Source organism: Falco rusticolus, chromosome 1, assembly GCF_015220075.1.
Source record: "Falco rusticolus isolate bFalRus1 chromosome 1, bFalRus1.pri, whole genome shotgun sequence".
Lineage (NCBI taxonomy): Eukaryota > Metazoa > Chordata > Aves > Falconiformes > Falconidae > Falco > Falco rusticolus.
Genome location: NC_051187.1, coordinates 100,899,061 through 100,915,023, shown reverse-complemented (window position 1 = coordinate 100,915,023; position 15,963 = coordinate 100,899,061). Strand labels below are relative to the sequence as shown.

The 15,963-nt window shown below is 40.6% G+C and overlaps 1 protein-coding gene across 1 annotated transcript in view; it reads left to right on the top strand.

Annotated features, from left to right (window-relative positions):
* Nucleotides 1-15,963, top strand: part of CFAP299 (cilia and flagella associated protein 299) — a 223,832-nt gene that overhangs the window by 28,089 nt on the left and 179,780 nt on the right. Inside the window, 1 exon segment of the mRNA XM_037398473.1 lies at nucleotides 722-726. Within this exon segment, the coding sequence (XP_037254370.1) occupies nucleotides 722-726 (5 nt within the window).

Genomic DNA, 15,963 nt, shown 5'->3' with positions numbered 1-15,963 from the left:
ACTGATCCTTATTGGGTGGTGAGACTGTTTATGTTACTCTGTCAGAATTGCTGTTTTCAGTGGGAGCTCTGTGTGCAGGTAGGTACTAGAGAGCACAAGAAGTGTGGATCAGGTGGGGCTGCTTGGTGGCAGATTCAGATCCTGCACCTGCCATTTCAAGGTCTGTGGAGCCATGTGGGTGGACAGACAAAGTGGCCCTGGAAGAGATTGCAGAGAAAAGTTTTGATAGAGGAAAAAAAAATTGGAATACAGCTTAGATGTGGTCAGTCTTTATATTAGTTTACAGCAGCAAGTATGCAAGAATATGAAGATTCCAGGCATGAACTGGGAAGAGAAAAATTAAAGGAAAAACATTATTCACATAAAAAAATGGAGCAGGAAAAAGATTAGCTTGACAGAAGAGCAAAAAGGAGCATGGAAAACCACGGAAGTCTCAGAAGCAAGCAATGCTTTCAGGAGGGTTTTTTCACAGGGTAAAAAAATGTAGCCGGAGGATATCGCAAGGGCTGAAAAATAAATGATCTTCCAGCCACTTAAATAAGTGAGAGGGGGAAAAAACCCAACCAAACCACCCCAGCATTCTGGAAGCAATGTTGAAATGAGAGAAGCTTTCTTTAGAATAGAGAAAAGAAAAAACCCCACAAACCAAGCAAAAAACCTCACTGGACTGGAAAGCAGAGCGTGATGGAACAGCCAGTCTTGAGCACTGCGGAGGAGACAGCAGAAGTTAGTATGAGAGGTACGTTGCAGAGGATGGTAATGAGTGGCATGCTGGGGAGAAAAGGGAGAGTTACTGCTGTTCTCTGAAAGCATGTAAGAAGTTGTTTGTGGACTGAGCAGAGTGCTGAAGTTGGCAAAAAACCGGTTGCTGTTGATTAAGTCATTGAGGATGCAAAGTCCTGGTTGTGAGTGACTGATGTATAAAGTTCCTCTGTCCAGTGATAAAAATTCTACTCTGACAGATGCTGTCTTCCCATCTGAAAACTGAAGATGAACAGAGTCGGATGATAGCTAAGTAAAGCAAAGTCGTCATTCCAGCAATTCCTGTTTATGGTGGGGAGCAAGGGGAAGCAATCAACCTAAACTATGAGAGAGAGCTGAAAAACAAACTGTCAGTGGCAGGAAGAATGAGTGAGCTGGCCTTTTGGCCAGGTTGGTTTGGATTTTGTCATAGCTCTGTGTGGAGGATTTTGGTGCATTTGTAAGATACATAGCACTGGCTACCGAGGAGCGTAATGTAGGCAGGTGTTGAGCAATGCTTCCCTATGCATACCAATGTTGCTGATACCGAAAAAAAACTTCCAAGAGCACTTCCAGGTATTTTGTATTTAAGATTACTGAAATGTGTCTTCCCTTGGGCAAGGATGTTCTTTGTGTTACATACCTAAGGCTGAAACCTCAGTCACTCTTCATAACTTCCTGTAGCTTTATACCTTGATAAAACAATCCCTTTGTGACAGGAACAGACTAAATTTATGACTGAATAAATCTGGTATGATGACCGGGATAGAAGCTCTATGAAGATTCTATTTGTATATAAAATAAAATTGAAAAGCTCTTATTAGTGGGTGAAGAAAGATAGAGATCTTCCTCTTAGAGATGCCTTTGTCAATAATCCTCTTCATGTCCTCTTTCCTGTAGCAGGCTGTATCATCTGCATCTGATGATTTTATACTCATCAGTTTAAAATAGTGGGTCAGGGCCACAACTGGCAGATGCCAGCATGATTTCTTCAGGACTGATTTAGAGGTCAGTGTTCCTAGAAATTTCTTTAAGCAGTTTTGCTATAGAGGATGAAAGACTTACATGAGATCTGAACCCGGCAGCAAGACCCAGTCCTTTCCACTGTAGAGAAGTATCATGTTCTACAGAATATTCAGTAATGGTAGCAGCAAGCTCACTAGCTAACAGGGATTAAAAACAATTTATTAACATCTGAAATAATGTTGGGTTTTCTTTACATAAGTGCACCATTCATCAAAATATGCTGATTTTAAAATAAATAAATAAATAAGCAAGCCCTGAGGGTTGCTCAAAAGATGCAGGGTAGATCCTCTAGTCTTTACACAGAAGTTCAAATTATTAAAAAAAACTTTCTAGGCTTGTTATTGTCTACAAGGCAGATGGGAACATTGATCTGTGCTTCTAACTTACCTCTCTGGCTCAAGCCTGCACAAAAGAAAACGGGTTTTCAAATGCTTCTTTCTTTAAGGATAACTGCACTTTCAATTCCAGTTCATAGATTTCTGTAGCATTAAATTCTGCAAACCATTGTCATTAACAATCCTATAAAGAGCTGCAAGGGATTATATTTCTTATCTTGTACTGATACAAACCAAGGATTTTTCTGAAGAAAATATTTTAAAGCCTCCTACTTTAGCCAAAATGATGATTACAAATGGATTTGCTTCTTAGAGACCAATGAAGTATACAAGAAAATTTTCCACTTCTCAGGGAGATCCAGCCTAGGCTGGTTAAATTAAAAACCTCTTTAACACCATTGCTTCTGTTGAGGCTATCTGCTAATGCTATAGTGGGTGTTCTCCTGTGTAGAAATTTATTAAACCTATCCCAATGCGCTTCCGTGTCTTTTTCTTTCTTTGTCTCTCCAGATTCAGCTGTTGTTCTGCTTCAACTTGTGCACGTGGTTACGTTCCTTCATTTCCCATTGTGTCTTTTTTACCCCTTTTCGCAGGGAACGGATAAATATTAGAGGCATATTGTTGCCAAAGTTGGTGCCGAAAAGACTCCTTCTTTCTTGTATTATTGTAACCTTCTGGGTTTTTAATCTTCTTTCCTTTTCTTCAGTCAGGTTGATTGTTACCCGCTTTTCTAGTGCTTTGATCCAGCATTGCTGTATTGATTCCTTCTCCTGTTCAGCTAACTACTTCATCATTGTGTTTTGCTCATACTGATGCAGCAGCATTAGGAATAAGACCCATTATCCCTTAGGAGCTTAGACAACAAAAAAGGAGATGGAGTCAAACTGGCTTTTAGTCTTAAATATGTAACAATGCTCAAGTTAGGTCTAGCTTGTCTTTCTCTTCTTGATATTACCTGTTATGATGTTTCTACTATCTATTGCACTTTTTAATTATTCCTACATGAAGGAATTAATGAATAAAAACATCCACTCTCCACATCCAAAACTTATGCATATGGTTACTCTGTGCTGCATCTCGTAGGGTGAACTTTGGATGTGGTGATGGTGGGCATGGAATTAAGTGTTGTGCCAGTTCAACCTTGTAGATGGGCTTTTCTGGGGACTTGGACCTTTGCTATGAAAGCTGCTCGAACCTCTAAGTTGGCATGTATTTTCAGATGTTAGTGATCTCACACACACACACACACACACATTTTCTCTTCTCTCTTGCACAGATACAGTAGAGTCATGTGAAAATCACTGCTTGTTGTTAAAGAAAATGTATTTTGAATTAAGAAATCTAAAGTGCTGAAGCTGCTAAATGGCAGAACTGGGCCTTGTCCCTTGTATAGCCCTAACTCAAGGGTAGTTTAAAACTTAAGTTAATCAGTAGGTGAACAGAGAAAAAATAGATGGTCAATTTGTATATACAGGTGCTCTCAGAAACGCAGGTGTTTTTAGAAAAATTAGTATATATGAATAGGAATTGCTTGTTCAAAGTCTAAGTGTGCTTGAAGGAGTGTGTGAGTTAAAGCAGGCAGAAAGATCGTGATCTGAGGAGAAGCCTGGAACTGAGGCAGAGGCTGGAGCCGAATAGATGAATCAACTGGGACAGAGTCAGGTGATGGATTCGCAGAACTGGCAAGACTAAAGGAAACTTCTTAAACATTGACTAATGATTTGATAAGTGTATACAAGCTGTGCTGCATCCCTTTGTTCTGTGCCACACACTGAGGTGGTGGCTCAACTCCGAGTTGTGGTTAAAGCAAGCCTAGTGGTACTCATGTTTGTGTGAATTTTTCCTTGAACACTTGTGATATGAATGGAGCTGAAATCAACAGTAATCTGGCTGGAACTGGGTGGGGATTTTTTTTGTGCTTTTCTAATTGAAGAAGTGTGTTGCTCTCAGTGGTGGTTTTTTTGGTTTGTTTTTTTTAGATCACTTTTGTATAATAAAGCCTGAAGTTTCTTAGATATCTTTTATATATTCACGGAATAGGGTTTAAATGTTGTAACCTAATCAAAGCTCTGTTCAAATACTAAAGCAACTGGAACACACCATGGCTTGTAACTGGGGGTGCAAAGGGATAAATAAAAATAACTGCTTAAAGTACAGGACTACAAAATAGACCACCTTTTTACTTCTTCATTCCACTCTGCATTTTACTTTTAGTGAAATCCATTCTGAAAGATGAAGATGTCAGTGGAACTTAGGTTGGTTTTGGTGGTTCAAGGTTTTGTCTGAATCCAGTCAGAAACGTTGGCCACAGGAAAGAGAGGGTCAGGGTTGATGCTTTGGAGGCAATAAAAAACCCCCAAACCTCAAGTTTTCCCAGGTTTGTGGTTTGGTGTTTTTTTTTTTTTTTTTTTTTTTTTTTTAATCTTTGGTTCACATCTTTTTTTCTGAATTTGTAACCTGTCTTTAATAGGGATGCAGACTTTTGCCTGCTTAGCTTTATCTTCCAATAAAATGAAACAGGGATTGACTGTAGCTCTCAGCTACTGCCCATTTCAGCTGTATTTACTGATTGAACGGTACCATATGTGCCTAAGCTCTGGTGATTATTTGTGGAGATGAAAGAGATTTACATCACCCCTTTTGCCTACAAGGCGAGCAGGTCTGTCACTTAGAGAGCCCGTTGTTCATCAGGGCTTGCAAAGTTATAGACAGTGCTTTCTGTGTGGGGAAAGGTGCAGTTAGCAGGCTGCCGTGACCCCCAAAACTTTGATAGGATAACACAGGTTTATTCCTGCTAAAGGTCTGGAATACTTTGGGGTAAAAACCATAAACAACTGTTCACGCATGCACACTAATAATAAAATTGGCAACACCTTATTAATGTTGTTTCAATTGGTTAAGGCGTGTAGAATCTGCCCCACAGGTTATTGCATGTGACAATTGTAAGGTCTGTTTGTATGCATTTAAAATACGCCTTTTCAAGTTTTATGTCTTCTTCTTTAGCTATTTTTCCTTATATATTAGAAGGAGACACAAGTTTCCCCTCCCAGGGGGAATGAGAGTCCTTATTAAATTCCACTGACTGACAGGTGGTAGCTGCATGAAAAGCAGTTTGTGGAAGAAAAGCTTTTAACTTGATTTCTTCTTCCCTGTCTGTACCTCTTGCCTCTTCCTTTTGTTCATGAACACTCAGAAAGTGAGATACAGAACATGAACAAACTGCTACTGAAATAAAAGATCGTTAAATGATTTGTATTGAACAAATATTAAAAGATGAATTTCTGTCAGTGTTTCTCCCGGTCCATTGGTCTCCCTTCTTCTAGCTGAATGTACAAAGCACAGTTGACTGTCTTAAGTTGCTGCAAGGGAGCAAAGCGCAGTGTGCGCCTTCCTGTGACACCTGTGTTTACCTGGAGTCCTTGGCATAACATGACCTTGCAGGCATCCTTCACACACTTCTTGTTTTTCTTTCAGCCATCACAAGAAACGCTCTGCCCACATTTTTACTAGTAAACCCAGTTAAACTGGTGACTTTAGGAGTTTTTGGTTTGGAAGGCAACAAATTAACTTGCTGAACACTCACTTATACTGGAGGCATGGTATAGCCGCCTCTTGAAATCATGACCCAGAATCAATTATGCCTTAGGACTAGTGTTAAAATTTTTCCTTCTTTTCAAATGGGTCTTTCTGTTTGTAATTCCTTTGGACAGCCTCTGTGTTTTGTGGTTTTTTTGGGTTTTTTTCCCCCAGCATTTGTTGGGTTGGTGTGGAGAGAAAGATACAATTTGAAAGCTGTTACGAAAAGTCAGTAGAAGAAATATGGATTGGTCAAATCTTTCTCCTTATCAGTCAAAAAAAAAAAAAAAAAAAAAAGGGGGTATGTGTAAAGAAAAAGAACGGGTAACTGAAATAGGGGACTCTGGTGGCCAAGCTGCCCTGTGTTGCAGCTCTCCTTGCGTTTGTGTGTTGGGTGGGTACTGGCTTCATCAACCGCAGTAGGACAGGGTAGGGTTTTCAGATGTGGTGGGCTTTGCAGCCCTGTAAGAAGGGAAGCTGCGCATCCTCGCTTGTGGACTTGCTCTGAAGAATGCAGCTACTCTTGGCTTCTGCTGCTTCACAGGCTCCTTTATGGCACAGTAAGGGGAATTGGAAGGCGTGGGTTAAAAGTCCGTTTCTCCACCATAGATGAGGCATGGCTACATGTTGGATTTAGAGTCAGAACATGAAAAAAGAAACTACCTTTAGGTAAAACAAATAGTGGCTATATTTATCCTCATTTTCTATAATCGGTGTTTTTACTTTACTCTTTGTACTATTTCAGGGTCTTGTTCTTTTGGCATTCCAAGGTCTTTGGACAGGACACCCATGTTTGTCTTTTTGACTTGGCTGGCTGGCTCTGAGGTTTTAATGTTCTTAGTCCCTGTTTTTGTGTTGCTGCCACATTGAGCTTGATAGGTAAGACAAACCATACAAAAATTACCTTGATGTGTGAGCTGCGTAGCTTTTTCCTTTCACTTGGTCACTGACAGGGTAGGGGTTTAAGAATGTAAAAATCTGTCTGTGCCCTTCCCTCCCAAATACAGTGCCATGAACAAGCTTGGATATGTTTACATGGCACTGGTTTGCTGTTGCTGCAGGGCATTGTGTGAGAAGGCAGTCGGAGAGATGTTTGGGAGTCTGGATCTCTGCAGATGTTCTGGCAGAATGGATCGGAATTGAAGTGCACAGCTCGTCATTGCAGAACCTAGCTGTGGCTTCAGTAGAAACAGCCCTTCAATTGGCCCATCTAATGTAGATGTTGGTCTGTCAGCAGTATGCACACTATTGACATGAGCAAATTGGGAAGGGCCATGGGCAGTGGTGGGCAGCCTGTAAGCAGAAGCCTGTGTGGGCTGTGGGACCTTGCCAACCATCTGTCAGTGGTCATTTCCAGGCACTTTCCTATTGCAGCTCCAGGCAGCTGTGCCAGTTTATTTGTATTTACGGTCTACCCGCAGATGGAAACCAGTTGATTTTTTTCTAACAATTGCCACTTAGGGACAAGCTGCAGGCAAAATGAACACACAGAGAATGATTGTATGTTATTTTTTCCCTGTTCTCTTTTCAAGATTTCTAGGTTTCTGTTATTCTCAAGAGAAGCAAACTATATTAACCTGCCATAGTGTTTAGATGAACTCGCCTAGGGGCATCCTTGCTTAAGCCTAGCTGGGTCCTGCTGTGCTGTCAGGAGGAGCTCTGGCAGACTTGTAGTACTGACAATGATTCTCTCCTAGTCCCCCGCCCCCCCAACACACATGCTGAGCTGCTAAGCAGGCGGTGAGTCTGCAGCAGCCTGCAGCAAGAAAACGGAAACTGCTGAACTTGTTACTGCTGCAACATGCCAGGTTTATGCCTGTGTGCAATGCAGCCAGCCAAAGGCATTATTGCATTCTGCAGTGTTCACCAAATGTAGCTCTTGTGGGTACAGAACGTCTGGACAGGAATACCAAACCATTGTCCCAGCTGCCCGATGGTTATGTGGAATGAGCTACTGCAGATGCAGTTCTTGGCTCTTGAGTAGTTTCCAAAAATAGTGCAAACATCCTTTCTGAGAGCACAGATGGTGGTGGTGTGGCTTTATCCACTGTTGTACTGTATGAATTATAGAAGAATGATGTTGTCGCTATATATATAAACAAGGAAAATGGAAGAGAAGTCTTTTTCTGCTGTTTGATTTTTGTCATGCATCTACTGGAAAGGGTTTTTGATATCTGTAAAACTCCTTGCAAGTCTGGTTATTTTCCCTTTTACAATCCAAAGATGTGTTTCCTCCTGGTACCTTAACAGAGCACAGCAGTTCTTACCTGAAGGACTTGAAAGCTGAGTCTGCTCCACTGGACTTTATGGAAAAAGTCATGTTTTGGTCTGCATCCATGAGAAATACGAGTTTCGTCTATGACTTGTTCATAATTTGTTAGAATTGACCTGTTTCTTCTCGTTTTACTGATTTAGTGATAGCTGAAAGTCTCACTCAGAGAGCAAGGTTCACCCTTATGGATGTCATTGATCAAGATCTTTTTAGGTCAGTAAGGATAAACTTCTTGCATAGTTTTCAGATAAAATTCATAATAGGAAAATTACTTTTTAGAGGGCCCTAAATCCTTTTTTAGGAAACGGTATATAGGTATGAGCCCTTGTCACATGCGAAGTCAACACTATACAGATTCTTTAAGCTTACAAATCACCTGCATCATCTTTGAAGAAATGATTGCAAATTATTTTTACTTAATTTGTTTTTTCCCCCCCCCATAGCTGTACAGTAAGATCCTGAGAATAGCTGATGTGACAGTTTGGTAAGCAGTCGTCTTTTTCTGCAGTAAGTGAGCATTTTTGTTAAAGTGTCCACATAGTTTCTTGAAGTCTGTCTTGTATACTGCTATTGTAGTCCTCACTAACTTTCTCCTCATGTGATGCTGACACAGCTTTCAGGAATGAATCATGGAACCAGTTTTAAGTTTCTGGAGTGAATTGATGACCTTGTTGGTTTTCACTGAGGTTGGATTTCACTTGATGATGTGAACTTCACAGTTGCTTCAGGTGAATCCCACTTTGTTTACTCCCTATGTGCAAGGCTGTGAGTTGAGACAGCTCAGTAGATGGTTGATGAAAAGCCCACAACTAATTCAGAGGTGACAGAGGCGGAGTGGTGGTGTGGGGTCCTACGCAGAAGAGAACTTCGAGGGATCTTGAGAGATGCTGACTAAAAGAAAACCAGTTCCAGCTGCTGTCAGAGTGAACTAGGGTACTGATGCAGAATGCTGACTAACATCTGTAGCAATGCGTGGAACAGCTGCCCCATGTACAGTTCTGTGGGCAATTTGTGCATGTTAAGCTATAGACAAGAAGAAGGGTAGGGAAGTGCATGGAAGTTTAAGAAGTATCTGAATCTAAGAAATTACTTCAGCTTTCCTTACTCCTGACTCAGGCAACTTTCTCTTGTATGGGAGGTTTTGCGGAGCTCTGAATCTCCTTATATAATCTCTCTGTATATATGATTGTCTAGGAATGGAGATGTGAAATAAGACAGCACAGCTGAAGAACAGGTCCCACATTACTTTAGATCTAATGAGTAAGGACAACAATGAAAAACTAAGGAAAAACTGATAGTTATTATCAATCGTGTAAGACCTTTCTGTCAATTCACTTTTTATGAAACCACAGTGAAAAATGACAAAGATGATGTTATGGGTTTTTTTTGCTGTTTCAGTAACATTTTCACAAGATAGAAAAAATCAGAATTTTTAAAAATGAAGTTCTTGCCACAGCACTTCAATTAAAGGCAAGCTGAAGTGGATCTAGTATCATGTCTGCAGCTGAGACTGGCATCTAATGAGGCTCTTGGCATTGGGTGAACTGTCAACTAAACTTTGCTATGAATGGTAGTTCCTTGAAAGAAAGAATAAGATTGTTAAGGTGTTAAAGGCATGTTGTGTTACCACAGGCCTAGGGTTTTTCCAGTGTGCACTGGCTGTTCACACTTGGAGAGCTGCAAATATGATGGATTGGTAAATCTCATCTTGCTGTCAGAGGTTAATCTCGGGGCATTTGAAGTAGACCTCTTGTTGTGGGCTGTTTCTGCCACTCCTGTGAAATCAGCTGATGCTGTAAAGGTGTGTGAGTGTTAGTAGGACTGAAGACAGTGTGACACAGCTTCTCTTTTCTGGGGCTGCAGGAATGTTTTAAAAGCTGCTTTGGGATGACAGAGGCTAGCTCTAAACTAGAAAAAAGAACAAAAACCCCAGCTAGAGTTCTGTTAACCAATTACAAAGGATTATTTAAAAAGAAATGGCATTTTTTACTTCCACCAACATTTTTTAACCAAAGACCTCGTACATTTGATGGTTCTTTGAGTGTGCCTTCCTTAATGATTTAAGGAACTTTTGATGTCTTATGAAAACATCGCTCTGCACTTTAGTATACCTCGTTGCTCAAACTGCTGCTGCATTGTTTGCTGCTTTTTGTACCAATATCAAAGCCTTTTGGCCAGACTAACCTTGATGATTTTCTTACAAGCTAGGTGATAAGAGCATCCTTTGCACTTGTGGTGTTAGATGAGACCTGCCTTATTACAGTACCGCAAATGATGCTAACCTGACAGGCACAAAACCCCTTCTGTGGATCAAGACATTTTGTTCCACTGACCGGTTTCCTCTCCAGCACCAAGTATTGGCTCCTGTTGTGTTTTTGAAGTGCATCTTTGCTGTTTGCAGTAGCATCCGTTTTGTAGGAGTAGACTGCAGAACTTGCCTGTTTTATTTTTTCAGACATGCTCAGAAGAAATTGAAGGAGTACCAAATGTGTGTAAAAATACTGAAACAACAATGTGTTTAGGTAACTCTTAATAAAATCTTAGTTTGGCTTCAGGAAGAATTCGTGCTTGTTATTGTGTGATGTGGTTACATGAAGGGGAGCTCTTTTTGGAAGGTGTCTGGAACATTCACCCGAGGGTGCAAAAAGTATTAGAAGATTCATTGCCCTCAGGCAGGTGCAATGTGGAAGACGGCCACCTGGGAGTTCACAAATTAAATTCCTGGATTATCTTCTATCATAGGAACGGAAGTGTTTGGTGTTTGAATAGCATATTGCAACACATTAGCCCCAAGTTTTGCTGTGGAGATAATTGTGTGGGGCACCAGAATTCTGTAATGCTTCTCAGATGTGCTTTAATTGTTCTGTTTGAAGCTCAAGTAACTGATACAGTACAGTGAACAACTGAAGAAAATATAAACATCTAGTAGCTTCTGATTGTTCAAATATCTTGTTCACTTCATTAACCCTTTTTCTGAACTGTGTTTTCACTGTTTTACCTGCTGTGGAGCTGGTTCTTGGACAGAGGTGATTCTCTCTGGCCTGTCACAGTTGCTTCTGATGGCAATTTTCGTCAGATTCAGTGAATTTGAGCCATGTGTGGTTTCTGTAGCTTTTGGTGTCCTAGGGCAGTGATGAGTGGCTGCATACTTGCAATGCTTGGTTACAGCAGTCACTCTAAAAATGGTGCTCAGCTTATGATGACTCCATTCTGCTAAGTGGATTGTTACATCCTGTTAGTAGCACAGCTGGGCTAGATGCTACATTGAAATTTAGTACGAGATGGTAGCTGCTTTGAGGAGCTCAGAGGTGAGCAGGTGAGACAAAGCAAGTAAGTGAGGTGAAGTCTGTCCCATGTTCTGTGGGTGCCTGGGGTGCTGGTTTGTGGTTGTTTTTTTTCCCCTTCTCTCATCCGAGCCTGTCCATCCTCTCTTTCTTCTTTTATCCTTTGATTTTTGGAGCTGTGGCTATCCCTGTTCACAGACAGTCCTGCAGAGGTTTTGGCACAAGTAAGTTTAGAACGTGTTAGGGTCTTAAGTGTGGGTGGCTGGAATTGCAAATGGGGTAGACTTGCACTGAAATTGACTGTGTCAGGTACCTCAGCTGAGTTGTGATCTATAGATTTCGCTTAGATCCTCTATCTGGAGATTGTTTTCTCTTCTTTTCCCCTGGCTTGTGTTGGAAATCAGAAACACGGCTGTAATCGAGACACATAAAATCTTTATGTCTGTGCTGCACTAAGCATGTTTCCTTTGGAGTAGGACTAGTCCAGAATTGTTTTATTGATACAGGATATAAAAGTGTGCGAGTTCAATGACAATGTCTGTTAAAACCTCCCAGTGAAGTGATCCTGCTGAGATTGGTATCAGAAACAGTCATGGAGAAGTGATGTAGTGAGAAAGCAAAGCTAGTCAAAGAAGGATGACATTATATATAAACACAGAGATGAGGTGTTTTCCTCTGAAACCAGATCCTGTGAAGAGGAGGAGGTAACTGGTGTTCAACTGGAGTTTTTATGAACTTCATTTGCAGTCAAAAGCTCTACAGAAACCCCAGGAATATCAGCTGCCTAGTAGCTTATGCAAAAAGCCCAGGACTGGGCAGTTTGCTTGGGACCGTGCAAAAGCCTAAACTTGAATTTCACTTAAAATCTAATGGATGGCATCAAAGAAGCATTTCAGATTATGTTCTGGAGTTTGCTGCAGGCCATTGAGTGGAAAACACAGACCAACATGCTTCCTATTGTATGTTAATGTGAATCAAAAAGCAAAAACTCTGGCACCGTAGCTATTTTACAATCATCAGAAAACTATGACTAATCATACAGCAACAAGCAGGTAGTATCAAGAATGTTGCCATTTTAAATCTTGTGTACGTACGGAAGAATATGTAGAGGTTTGTAAGTAATGATATCTGTGAAGAGACATGAGCCCAGGAATTTATCTCCGGCATCTGTAAGGATTAAGTACAAATTAACTCTATTACTGAAATGGAAGCAGTGCATATGGTTTGGAGAGTGTTTCAACAACATTTCCTATACGATAATTTTTTTGTAGGTATATCAGTTTTTTCCCCTCTGTATTCCTGGTATTACTTGGGATTGTTTGCTTTTATGATTGCCTTGGTTTCTGTGGCAGAAATCCATATATTAATCTTAAGCAAACCACAAAAATTCCTATCATTTCTTCTTTGAAGATGACATCACCACCTTTTCTCTTTTGAAAAATTGACTGATATGCAGTTGGAAATCATTAGCTTTAAAGCCTTTCAGCCACAATCAAGAAGTACTTTAAAAGCAGTGTAAGCTGCAAACCAGTAAGTGGGTGAGAGGCACAGTAAGTAGATTATACTCGTAAGTTTGGCAGGGTTTTAGATCATGGGGTGTAGCATGAAATGCATCTGCGAGGAGGATGTGACATCAAATGGATCATTGGTCTGCAGCTCTTGCCTTCTGATGCATATGTTTGTTGAAAGAAAATAATATAGATGATCTTGTGATGCAGTAGAAGTTGATGGTATGGTCACCTGGAGTCCTTGGAAGATGTTGCTGGTTGCAATTACTTTTAGGGCTGTCTGCATGAGAAGAGTGTATGACATGCAAACAAAGCTACCTGGAGACAGTTCTACTGCTTGACTTAAATATATGATGATTTAAGGAACAATTTTCTTCTAGCAGCTGCCTTTTCTTTATAAGAGAGCTTTTGAAAGTGTTTATGAGAATCACAGAAATACTGTAAGCCCTGATTAAGTAACATTGCTAAGATGAAGCTGTAAAGAAAAGTAGTGAGGTGCAGTCTTGAGACCTGGGGTCTTGATCTCTTTTAATTCATATTCCTTTGGCAAACACAATTGAGGGAAAGGTTGTGGAAGATGCTATTTGCAACGCAGAGGGCAAGATTTAGTGAGATGTGTCTAGGGGAGCACAAAGACTTGGAGCTTTATTTGGCAATACAATTGATCGTAAAATACATTTGTGACTCTCCTAGTTAGGAATTCCTAGCAAGGAATTCCTTGCCACACATGGAGCATTTGATGCTTACTGTTGGCAGGGTGAATAGGTACCAATGTGCATGCACCACTTGAGTCCCATGCGCTAAATTTCCGAAGGCAGAAATTTGCCAGCAATCTCCCTGTCCTGCTCTCGCCTCCTGGCCCTCAGTCATCTGCATTAGTAAATAGGAGATCCAAGATAGCCATGAAATGTTCTGTTACATGCATGATTTCACTTTGTCAACCATGAGAGAACAGTATGATGCAAATTTACTGGTAAAATTCTGAGTCTGTGAGCACTGCTGTAGCTCATACAAACTTGTAATTACTGTGCAGTAGGGTTTGTTTTGCTGAGCTGGCTATAGGCATCAGAAGTATCTTCCTGTGCATGTCATAGGGCCAGCAAAGGATTTGACCATTGAAGAAGGTGAAGGGTTTTCCGTCACTGAGGTAATTTCTGCTTCCTGTTATTGACTAGCCTGTGAAGGGTCCAGCAGCTGTCCATTTGCTGTTAGCTCTCATCTCCTGTTGAAATTGAATGCATTGCCAGCTAATGTCAGATATACGACTGTCTTTGTCATAATGTTTGGTCAACCCTTTTGCTTCTTAGCTCTAGGGAACTGTTGAATAATTTCTTGCCTTAGCTTATCCTTAGAATGTTCCTTTCTCATTTTTCAGGTATGTTGCATTGTGCATATACTTAGCTGATTGTGGGAAGTCAAGATAAAAGTTACCGATCGTGCTACCTGAAAACATCAGGAAATCAAATCTTTCATCTCAAGATTTCACAGTAATAAGAAGAGACAAAATGACAGTCGCACATTCCTTAAGCATTTGTGTTCTATTTATTAGGAGACAAAGATTAAATATTTGAATTTCAAGAGGTTTGCACTTGCACTTTATAGCCAGGTGGCTTGAATTTGCATTCTTATGATGGCAAATCTCCAAAACTGGATAGATACACTATACTCTGTGCAACTATAGCCACTCAGTGTTGCAGTGTAATCCCCCTTCACTTAATCAGTGATTTCACTCTTTCCTTCATAGAAGCTTAAAGTCAATGTAAAAATATTGAATTTTTATTCACATTCTAACATTTGCTTTTAATAGATTTCAGTTCTGATCAAAAGCCACAGTTCCTCTCTACCAAGAAGTCTTATTTCATGACCACAACACCTGATACCTTTGTTTAAAGCATTTGTGTTACTGGGTTTGGCCTGGTTTTTCTAAGCAGGCTATAACATATAAGACATTTTTTATATAAAGCTAAAGTAAGATGTTCCATGTGCTTTTTCCAAGTTCAGTTTCAATGGCAGAATGATACCTGCAAAGGTATGCATTGTGCTATACTTGCACTCTTTGGAGATAACTTGATCTTCCAGAAGCACTCTTTGGAGATAACTTGATCTTCCAGAACAAGGGACCGTTAAATCTAGGATCAGCCAACACAATGATGAGGTGGTTTTAATTATAGACAGCATCTCAGGGCTTGGATCATCTACATGCTTTCACGCTGGTTCCCTGATGTGACTGGTATAAGATTCCGTCTATGCATCGCTCATATATGGTGCATGATATTCAGCCCATTTAAGAAGGCCCCAGCACATAATGACTCAGCCTTACATGCCAGGGATGCCCATCAGCGTCCTTGCATGCAGCTTTCTGGAACCAAGTGCTCTTGGCAAACTCCCTCTTTGTGGGCCAGGCCTTGGCACCTCTCAGTGCTCCTTCTGAATTCATCATTTTGGGAGGTATGTCCATAAGATGCAAACAAGATGGAAGCAGGGGTAGCTTGCTGTGAGATGAAGGGTGAAAGTGCCAAGCAAGCCACACTACCATTAGAGTCTAGTGTTTCCCTGCCCCCCCGCCCCCCAATGGTTTAATCTGATATGAGCAGATGACTGAATCGTCTGCTTTCAGGTTGTGGTAAAACCTCTCCCCGGTTCTGAATTAGCCATCTATGTAAATATCATCATAAATTTTGCTAGAAATTTTTGAGTGTTTCCAAGTGACAGTGGTTTGGATTTCAATTTTTCCACTTACATGCTTAGGAAAAGTCCTTGCTCAACTCCTGGTGCCTTATTTGTGATGATTTCTCACTGTACCATTCAGGTTACTCAAGGTGACTGCTTTTCCTTCGTGACTTTGCTACAGGAGTCTTCCTTTTTTAATACCAGTCCACTATGTTGTGTTGCAAGTGCCACAGTGGGGGATGTATTCATTTAGCTTTCAAGCATTAAGTTAGCACTTAAAGGTGAAAAGTTACTTTTAAAAAGTGAAAAATAACATTCCATAAAGTGTTATTTTGCCTTTTTGACTTTTTCTCATTCTTTTACTAGGAGGAAATAATTAAGGAAAAAAAAATCATGAAGGAAATATGGGCCTTCTGCCCCTCTTTCTGCACGGACAAAGAAGTCCCACTGAAAATATATACCACAGGACCTACCCCCCCCCCCCCCCCCCCCCCCCCCCCATTTCAGCTAGAATTATAAACAAAACAGTGACAAAATAAGTAGGTTTAGTT